Source organism: Aptenodytes forsteri, unplaced genomic scaffold (assembly GCF_000699145.1).
Source record: "Aptenodytes forsteri isolate BGI_AS27 unplaced genomic scaffold, ASM69914v1 Scaffold108, whole genome shotgun sequence".
In the NCBI taxonomy this organism is placed as follows: Eukaryota; Metazoa; Chordata; class Aves; order Sphenisciformes; family Spheniscidae; genus Aptenodytes; species Aptenodytes forsteri.
Window position 1 is genome coordinate 4,637,231 of NW_008794448.1, and position 10,757 is coordinate 4,647,987.

Consider the following 10,757-nt stretch of genomic DNA (forward strand, 5'->3'; position numbering starts at 1 on the left):
CTCCAGTCATAGGAGCCATCCCACCACGTCTCCGTGATGCCAATAAGGTTGTAGCCCTGCAGGCGTGCGCACGTCTCTTAACTCCTCTTGTTTATTCCCCATGGTATGTGCATTTGCATAGAGGCATTTAAGTTGGGCCCCCGATGAAGCTGTCTTACTGTCTGGAGTTCCTTTGTGCTGCTCTTCAGGCACTCTTCTGCTGCTGACCTGTGTTCCTTCTCCAGGCTCTGGGCATCTATTGCTGGCGCTGGCATCAAACTGGTAGGAGTGGGATGGATTGAGGTTCCCCTCCCCCAGCATCTCCAATACAATATACAACTATACCAGGTTGTACTGGTATAGTCCAGGTTATTACCAGTGAAGCTGTGTATAAACCAAAGATGGGATAGAATCTTGTTACAGCTGATTTTAAGTGCTGTTAAAATAATTTCTAGGCGGTATTCTGGTGTTTAAAAGAGTTTAAATGCAGTCCTAGCTGCTCCTTGTGTTAATAGTTCATCAATCCTAGGCATTAAGGCATTCAATTCCCCCCCCCTTATGCCCTCAAAATGTAGTACTTCTTGATACTTATTTTATTGAAAGCTCTCTTGAGTAATACAGATTAATAATTAAATCTTGATAATAAATTTCTAAGACAACCTTTTTTGTGCTAGAATATACTGGAATATGATTGGTAGATTATGCTGTTCACTTTGATGTGTTAAAAGAGAGGGTCAGCATTATTTTTTTTTTTTTTTCCTTGTTTTCTCATTTAATTTATGATCTCAGTTGATATTTCAAAATGAAAACACTTCTTAAAAGTTCTTGGTATTAATCATGAAGCTGAGCCTGTGAAAAATAGTAAAATTCCTCCTAGATGATAAGGAAAATGAATGTACTAGGTTTTTTTTATGCCTCACTATTCTGTTTCACATAATCTGTGTATAACACTAGGTTTGTCTGTGTGTGGTCACTGGTATGTTTTGTTGTCCTTTTTTAAAAGGCTTCATGTGGTCACACGAACGAAATCACATGAATTCTGCAGATTGATGTACCAGTTTTTAAAAAAAATTGGGAAATAGAATTTTAAATTTATTATTGGGCAAAACTGATTAATCAGAAGCCGGTCAATTGCAAATAGAAAAGCATTTAAGTCTGCATGGAGAACTAGACAACTTCTATTTTTCTGATATTCTACTGTTTCCTTATACTGTCAGATTTTCTTACATTTGATTTCATGTGGGTCAAAGTGGTGGCAGCTTGTCCATAGGTTCACCTTTTAGTGCATTTTTTAACAAATGTTTGGCAACACTTGCATTTTCAGTGTTTTGAATAAATTCTTATTTTCATAAAATACTATGAGGAATGATAGCTGTAGGTTTTACTTACACTGCTGTTTAATTTTTTTTTTTGCAGATCATAGTATCAGTCTAGAGTCTATGGGAGTAACAGTAAATGCAGTGGCTGGGGCTCTTAAAGCTTTTTTTGCAGATCTGCCAGATCCATTAATTCCTTACTCTTTGCATCAAGAGTTGTTAGAAACATCAAGTAAGTAATAACAATCTTGTCTTGATCTAATTATGTTATATTGATTGCTCTTATTGCAGTTTTTACTTCATTGTAAGTTGAAAGGAGTAGCTGCACTGAAATATTTTTTAAATTGCTTAGACATGTACATTTTTTTAATATACTTCAAAAATAACAGAATTATATGATGAAATAAACGTAATATGTTGTTTTTGCTAAATAAGTTGTGGCTTATTATTTCCCCTTTTCCTAGAAAATTTAATTGGAGAAATAGACTTTTTTTCCATCCTGTATTAGTGCTGCATATGATGAAAGATCTTGGAACTGTATTGCAGTTGTTAACAGGGGAAAAACCCCTTGAATTCATGAAGTCTTACATTCAAAGTAGGCTTTAGAAATCAGATGCATCTATGGAATATTATGGTAATTCTCTTTTAGATGTTTTTCAAATTCTTTTTGAAATCTTTATAAGATGAAATGCTTAGTTTTGTTTGCATTACAGACATTTTTCAGACACTTTCAAGTGAAATGACTAAATTGTTCCCTTTTTTTAAAGACTCTCTCTTGTATTGACAGCAAACTGTTTCATAAAAAGACTGCTACGTATTTTTGCGTAGCAAAAAATACTGTGACATACAGTATTCTTAATGCTTTTTTGTTCAAAACATGAAAACACTAGTGTAAACCTAAGGCTTGGGCCTGGACTTGTCCATTAGAAATTTCATACTTTTGGATGATATCTGTAGATACTTATTTGTGTTATTTCTGCTGTACTTTTCAGGCAAATTGCTTGTTTAATGAAATTAGGTTTTATTTTTTCTTAAAAGTGTATCAGTTAAATTTCAGTCAAAACATGCAATAGCTTAGAATATAAGTGGACTTACTGTTTTAAAATGCCATTAATACTGCTTTAAATTTCTATTTGGGATATATTGGAGCATATTTAACATTATTTCTACGGTACCAAGGTACATCAAATTTCTTTTTAGCAGTGCAGTCAAGTAATAGAGGTGAGCTTGTATTCCTTTTTATGATATGAATCATCATGGAATAGAAGTATATTCTGCAGAATGTATGGTTCTACAATACTTTAGTGGTATTTTCCACAAGTGTTTTAGCAGCAGCATTCGTTGTTTTTTAAAAAAAAAGTGTTATTTTATTCTATAGTCCTTTCTTACATGTTGCTTATTTCCTCTTTGAAGCATAAATCATGTCCCTTGGGCCTGTGAAAATCCCTGTTCTCCTTTAAACAGTATATTTAAAATAGCTGCACCAGGCTCATTCATAATTTTTTTAAATTATTTGAATAACTGATAAGCTCAAGATATTCTAAGAGCATGTGAATGTCTTCCTTCCCCCAAATCTTTATGAAACTTCATTCCGAATAAATCTTACAGGTATATCTAAGTCATAACATTTTGCAAGCAAAGGAAAATCTAACAAGAAATGACCCTGTCACATTGTTAGTTATCATTCTACAAGCCAACAATGAGCTACTCATGCGATTCTTTGCTGTTAAACACAGATAAGTAATTCTGCTTAAATACAGAAAAATATTTTTGTGTTTTTTTAATAAAAAAGCTATTCTATGCAATAGTATATGCAGATTTTATGAAATATTTTCTTAATTGATATTTCTCTGTGGGTATCTTATCTGTACCATTATACTAGGAAAAAGACTTACCAACACTTTATTTAGTACATCCTTCTAGATGTATCACATAAATGTCGCTTATTTCTATAGAAATCCTGGATAAAACAGAACGACTACACGAGTTAAAAGAAATTGTGAAGAAATTCCACTCAGTGAACTATGATGTCTTCAAATATGTAATAACACATCTAAACAGGTTTAGTATTTTTCTACTAAAATTTTGTTTGTTGTAGCAATTGCAAATAAGATTGTGTTAGTACCAATGAATTGACTGCTAGAATTGAAAATTTCATGCTGCATTGTTCATCTGTTAGTATAAATGTGGAAAATGAAACTAGGAGTTAGAGGTTGATTAGAAAAGGTTGGTATATTCTGTTCTCAGATTTTATTGACATATAAATATCTGGCATCATCGCTACTATAAAGTTATAAGAATGATTGGTGTACATAACAAAAAAGCTTGAAAGAATAACTGTGCACCACAGTTAGATCTCTTTTCCTTTTTTTTTCCTGTCCTTCCAGGAAGTAGCTATTAAAATTAGTCTAATATAGGTCTTAAGGGACGTGAAAGTCATTTGGCCTAAACACACCCCCTCCCCTTACCCCTTAAAGCAGGGCTAGCTTCAATCAGAATCTAAAATGTAGCACTCAAAACCCTTGCTGAATAAGTAAAATGTAGAACAAAGCTATAAGTAACAGTATTGGTTACACTTGCTTCCTAAATCTTGCCTCTTGCATGGAAATTTAATGGTTTTCTCTTTAAAAATTATTTGTCTATTTACTAAAATAATCTGATGATAGTAGATGTATACTGCCTCACAATCTGACCCTTTATGTGCACAAGTGTACAATATTCAGTCATAAAAAACCAGGAAGAAAAAGACCAGCTTACTCATGTTTCTTTTTCAGCTAAAATGGGATTATTCTCTGAAATCCACTGAATCAGATTAACTACGTTATTAAAAAATAGAACAAACATTGCCAAAGCTAAAATAACCTTTTTTTAACAAAAAAATTTGTTATTCAGTAATCTGTCACTTAAAGATGAGCTTGTGATTTTTTTTTTTCTGCAGTTTTAGACAGAATCACAGAATTGTTGAGGTTGTAAGGGACCTTTGGAGATTGTTTAGTCCAACCCCATTGCTTCGGCAGAGTCAACTAGAACAGATTGCCCAGGACTCTGTCCAATTAGGTTTTCAGTATCTCCAAGGAGGGAGACTCCACAGTCACCCTGGGCAGCCTGTGCTAGTGCTTAGTCACCATCACAGTAAAAAAGTGTTTTCTTATGCTCAGACAGAATTTCCTGTGTGTGTTTGTGCCTGTTGCTTTTTGTCCTGTCACTGGATACCACTCAGAAGAGTCTCAATCCACCTTCTTTACACCCTCCTATCGGATATTTACAACCGGTGATAAGACTTCCCCTGAGCTTTTTCCAGGCTAAGCAGTCCCAACTTTCTCAGCCTTTCCTCATTTGAGAGGTCCTTGGTCTCTTAATGATCTTTGTGTCCCTTCACTGTGCTTGCTCCGGTATGTCCATGTGTCTGTTGTTCTAGAGAGCCCAGAGCTGGACCCCGTACTCCAGACATGGCCTTTGCAGTGCTGAGTAGAGGGGAAAGATTACCTCCCAAAACTTGCTGACAGCACTCCTAATGCAACCTAGGATGTCGTTGGCCTTCTTTGCCACAGGGGCATGTTGCTGACCCATGTTCAATTTGTTGTCCATGAGGACTTTCAGGTCCTTCTCTGCAATGGTGCTTTCCAGCCAGACAATTTTGTACATACACACCAATAAGCTTTTCATGACATTTAAGTTGTTAAATTGTTCCAGACTAGTGTGTGTGTGTGTATTTTTGCAGGTTTTTGTAACGATCTAACTGGGCATGTAATATGGGAGCAGAAATGAGACCTTTTAACTTCCCTATTCAGTCAACAGAGAGAATGTAGGTGCTTTCTATTACAGTTTGAAAGGAGTCCTCTCTTTTCAGTGAATGTATGAGAAACTTTAGAATTTAAGCACCTAATTTTACACTTCTCTCCATCACAAATACAGCTTGCTAAAGCTTTATAAAGTTATCCATTTTCCTTTGCAGGTAAATGGATCAATTTTTCCATTGCAGTCTTGCCAAATACAAATCCAGCCCTAAAATAGATAAAAATCATATCAATGGATATAATTATTCCATACATTTACATATTACAAATTGCAAGATGTGCTTGCATGTATCTGAAGTAAAACAAAACATCTCAGACTTGACACAGTTATTATTTACCTGAAATTTTTCAATAGTTCTTAATCGACCTGATAGAAGTTTTCGTGTCACTTGAATTTAGTGGAAGAGTGGCAATCTCTGAATTGTCAGAAGTCTTCAGCTGGTGACCTGTTTGCATAACACAGCTGAATGTACAGTGTCAAGTACCTGGACTGCTGCAAGTAAAAGAGCTAAATATAATTTTAAAAAATCCTGAATAGGTTTTAATGCATGCATATCAACAGACAAATGAAATACATCAATCACAGAACTTAATGGAGAATGTAAGTGATGTATACTGGCCTTTGCTTTCCAGTCCATTCTCTTTCTTTTAATGATGACTGATTTACATTGCGGGTTGCTAGTAGCAAAATAAACTTTTTTTAAGTAAGAAAGGCTGTCATTTTTTTGTCTCATTTGCAGTGTCAGGTAGTTGCGTTCCATTCAGTAAGAAAACTGTTTGAGCGTAAGCAATTGCCTATATAGAGGGGTAGACATAGGTGGGTACAGGATCTTAAAAGGAACTTGTAGGTAAATTCTTTACAGTCTACATTTATTTTTAAGAGATTAATTTGTGGTAAATCACTGCTGGTGTATAATTAAAATGGACATGTTCGTCAAATGAATTGTTCGTGAAATGAGGTAAAACACTTCTACATGATGGAAGAGTTCTCTCCTCACAAACTGATGTTTTAAATGCTTAGTTTTTACATCATAAGTCGTTAGAGTAAGAAATGTGGTATTGTATTTTTAATAGTGGTTGGTGATTGATATTATTTTGGTGTGTCCACAAGCATAGGACTTGGTTATTGAAACAAAAAATAGAAGTATTATCCAGATGAGTTTGCTATTGAAATATGAGACACCAATAACCATGAGAGTATAATAAATGGCAACAGTGAGATGAATTTTTCTTTAGTGTGATAAACACCTTTCAGAGCATACTAGCTATCTAATTGTGGTTGATTAACTGTAAGCAGAAGTGAGTTTTAAAGATGGAGTTGAAACAGGACAGTGTTGGACTGACATTGGCTTTTTTGATACTGGTTGTGTTTTATGTTTGTTCTTGATAATGACTCTCTTTACACATAAGGGCTAATATGGCATAATATGCTTCTGAAGTCTGGGGAAGACATAGGTGTACAGCTTTTAAAGTCTGATCATAGAGCAGATTTACAGCCTGAAGTTCCTGAGGAGTTTGCAGTGGAGGAAGGTGGCGGGATCAAGAGAAACAGACTCTTCATTTTTCATTTTGAATGAACATAAAAGAAGGTGAATAGACATTTGCTAAGCACTTACAAGAGGTTTCTGAAGTAGTTTGGGAAGGTTTGGTAGGAGATGGCCTACAGGTTGGTAGGTTTTTGTTTATCCTTAGAAAGGACAGAGGTAAAGTTTAAACACAGAGAATAAAGTTGATTGTTTGTTATGTTTAATCTTGTTGTGAGCTGCAACTGGAAAAGAGGTGCAATGCTCTTCCCCTTTTTTCCCTTCTAGCTGTAGGTTCCCCCTGCTTCATTTGTTGGATCTAATGATTATTCAGCTGCAGCATGTTCTAAAGGAAAACAGAAATAGGGGAAATCTAATTTTCTGCAGAATACACTAGCTGATCTCAGAGATCCTGTGGCCACCCTGTGGTCTGATGCCAGAAAGTTGGTGGAGAGGGAGAAGAGGGGAAGAATGAAATTTCACCTGTTGTCCACAGCAACAGCAGTCTACAACTAGATCAGATTAGATTTAAGAAACAATATGAGAGAGACGGCAAGCAGTGAACTCATGACAAAGGGGAAAAAAAGGTGCATGAGGAGACCAAACACATAATCAAATCCTAGAGGTGCTTAAGGATGTCAGAGGGTATACATTTTAGCCTATGCAACTGAAGAAGCCCCTTGAAAAATGTTAAATTCAGAGCAAAAATGACAGGAAAAAAGGTCTGCAAAATAGGTGATCTGGCTTTTATTTCTGTTTTATTACATAGCAGGTGGTATTTTTTCCCCAGTTTTATAACTTACCTTGTTGTAGTTTGTTCTCTGATGAAACACCATTAATAGAGTTTGAAATCCCTTTTGCTGTTTTTCATTGTACTCATTTTAGGGAAAAGGTACAGGCAGTTCCGATTCAAAACTCTGACAGATTCATTGTTCCATCACAATGTCTTACAATTAGAGTTTATTTAATTTGTGGTGACACTCACTCATTCTATATCTAGTGTATCGTTTAGGAGGAATTTATACACAGAAGAATTCAGTATAGGAAGAAAACTCTTTATAAAAATGCTAAGCAAAATGTAAGCTTACATTTATATTTTGGTTTTTTTTTTTTAATCCTTAAATGAAGTTAAAATGTAATTCTTTTAGGAAAGAGAATATGAATATTACTGTCACTTAGAAATAGTGTCCAAATATCCTTTGGACCAAACTTATTCAAAACAGATTGAGACGCAATATTTGTGTACCCTCACACTATTTGGAATAAGTAATGCGCATGCTAAAATGGAAGTTTACCCTTTATAGTTACCACTATACATGCATTGTAAATGAGTGAAAATATTTTCTTATAGCATTAATTCTAGTGTTTACTATGGTTTTCACAGCTTTTGAATCTATGGACTACAGCCAGCTGTCAGAAATTCTTGCAGTCTGCTCTTGTTAATCATCAAAACTGTAACTGACAAGTTGCTGAAGTTTTGTTTTTCTGTCTATTTCTGCAGGACAACTGTAGCTCAGTTACATTTGTGCTGTCTACTGTAATATAGGAATTGCATGTTCCCAGTTGAATATCTTAGGTGTTTGTCAGATTTAGTAACACGCGATTTTTCACGTCTCTCTCACTAATTACTTCTAGATAAAATTGTGATGTTACTTTAGAACGCAGAGTATTTTTGGAAAACAAAATGTCCTGGCTTTTTCTATCCTATTACTATGAAAAGCAGTGCATTTTTCTGAGGAGACATTTAATTGTAGATGATAAATTTGGTAACAGGATTGTTTGTTGGTTTTTATGGGAGTTTGGTGGTTTTTTTTCTTGTAATAGTATTGTAATAATTAATTTAGATCATAAGTGAAGAACCTGTTTCAGCCCCTGCTTAAAAGCAGGAAACTTCTAGGAAGAGAAACCCAGTTGGAAACCTTTGCGTTATACATTGAAAAAGAAAACAAAATTAATGTGTGTTGATATTAGTGAAATTTCCACTGATGATGATCTTTACGGCTTGGCCAAATTCTGTTGCTGGCCAGTATGAAAAAAACTGCAGATGTGCTTTAATCAACACTTGATTTTTTTTTTTTGTTTTGTGTTTATTTTTAACATGTGATCTAATGTGATGCCTTTTTCTTTGAGTGCCATAGATGTTAGTTAATATCCTGCAGTAAGAAGCCATTTCTGTCATTTTTCTTCTAAAAATTTTAATGGATGAAATTTTAATTTTACAAAATCCTGTAGCTGGTTGAGAAATTTAAAGTTTGTTTATTATTGTCACTTCAAAATGTTGGTGGAATGTTGAATTTCTTTCTCGATTGAAAGCTTAATCAGATTTATATTTGTTAGCTATCCAAATCTAGGAAAGTTATGGTTTCTGAATTTTCTTCTGCATAGTTGCTTAAAGAAAACAAGAACGATTGTTTTAATGGATAGCTGGAGGAAAGTAACAAAAATCTTGAGATTGTTTAATAATAATGCTTACAGTTAGAGAGCTATGAAAATGTTTTTAGTTGATTGCATATCGGTTTTAATTCATTCTGTGCATGTCGTTCTCATTTCAGGGTTAGTCAGCAATATAAAACCAACTTTATGACTGCAGATAACTTATCGATTTGTTTCTGGCCTACTTTGATGAGACCTGATTTTGAAAACAGAGAGTTTCTTTCTACCACCAAAATCCACCAGTCGGTTATAGAGACCTTCATTCAACAGTGTCAATTTTTCTTTTACAACGGAGAGATCGTAGAAGCACCTAACCCAGTGGCATGTCAGCCACCGCCTTCCAACGCAGTGCAGATGGTGGAACCAATGGTACCTCTTCAGTTACCACCACCACTGCAGCCTCAGCTGATACAGTCACAATTACCAGCAGACCCTCTTGGTATTATATAAATAGAAGATGATTGCAGGCAGCCTGGCACTGGACAGTAAAGTCAAGCTATAGACATGCATGTTTCAGGATACAGTAATGTACTTCATATTTATGAAAAATAATTCCCATCCAGCTGATTGGACATCTTTTTGTTATATCCCGTACTGTGTTCCTCATTTGTACACACTGCAGATAAAAACTATGTGATAAGCATGACTGGAGAGGTTTAATTTTTAAAAGCAAAAATAGCTATAAAGTACAAAGCTGCTGCTGCATGATACCTTATTGCAATCACTATATCATTCCTGTGACGGTTTGTCACAATATATTGTGAATAAAATTTTTCTATAGAAATTTAATGATTTAAAAAATTACATTTATGAAACATTCAATGCTTACAGCCTGCTTTATGGCTGTTTTTGATATTTAACATGCTATTTTTGGCAATTTTATTCACATTCAAGCGTTCTGTGTAAACAACTAAAGCCCAGCTATAGTTTATTTTGTAATCTCCTGGCTACTTATGTGACGGTATGCTTAGGATGGTTTATGGAAGAATGCAAAATGCACTGTTGAGAATTTTACAATCCCTCACCATCCATCTTTACCTGTAAGTAAACTTGTGGACAGTTTGTTAAGGGTGGGTGAACTTGCTTATTATTTCTTACAGCACAATACCAAGGACATGCTTGTTGTAAAAGTCAGTTTCAAATATTGTACAAAAATTTTGATGTTGCCTACTTATTTCTTTATGTTCCATTACTGAACTAAACATTTTGTAAAACTGTTAATTCTGTAAACAGCTGCATGTTTAAAAGATCATTGATGGTCTTGTAAACTTAATCTAATATATTTTAGATATTTTAATTTTTCCCTCTTGGGAATACATGTAGTGTTTAGAAAATAGTTCACAACATTTTCATATAAGGTTATATAACTTTTCATACATAAACATGAATTTTGTTGTAGTAAAATTCTCTAAACCAAACAATGTTTTAATCTAGGACTTCAATTAATCTATTCTTTAAATCTATTTTTATGTGATTCAAATGACTGATTTTTTTTTTTTTGGCATCATATTTTTAAATTATCTTTTTTTTTTCATTTATTTTCCTTTTACATTGGTACCAATTTTGCTGTAAAAGAATGCTGCTTAATTAAAACAAATCTTTTGGTTAAATATTTTGTTAGTGGTAAAAAAATTTAGAAGGTTACAAATTGTAACAAAGGGGAGACCATAGATAAACACTACCTGTGAAACTTTTCATAGCAGCTTTTT

At 34.2% G+C, this 10,757-nt stretch overlaps 1 protein-coding gene across 1 annotated transcript in view; it reads left to right on the top strand.

Moving 5' to 3' along the window:
* The window catches only part of ARHGAP5 (Rho GTPase activating protein 5), a 46,178-nt gene extending 35,656 nt beyond the window's left edge, over positions 1–10,522 (top strand). The window contains exons 5-7 of the mRNA XM_009290372.2: positions 1,396–1,527; positions 3,251–3,356; positions 9,168–10,522. Of these exons, the coding sequence (XP_009288647.1) occupies positions 1,396–1,527; positions 3,251–3,356; positions 9,168–9,498 (569 nt within the window). The 3' untranslated portion in view covers positions 9,499–10,522. The remainder of the gene's footprint in view (positions 1–1,395; positions 1,528–3,250; positions 3,357–9,167) is intronic.
* Positions 10,523–10,757: the final 235 nt, after the last annotated feature.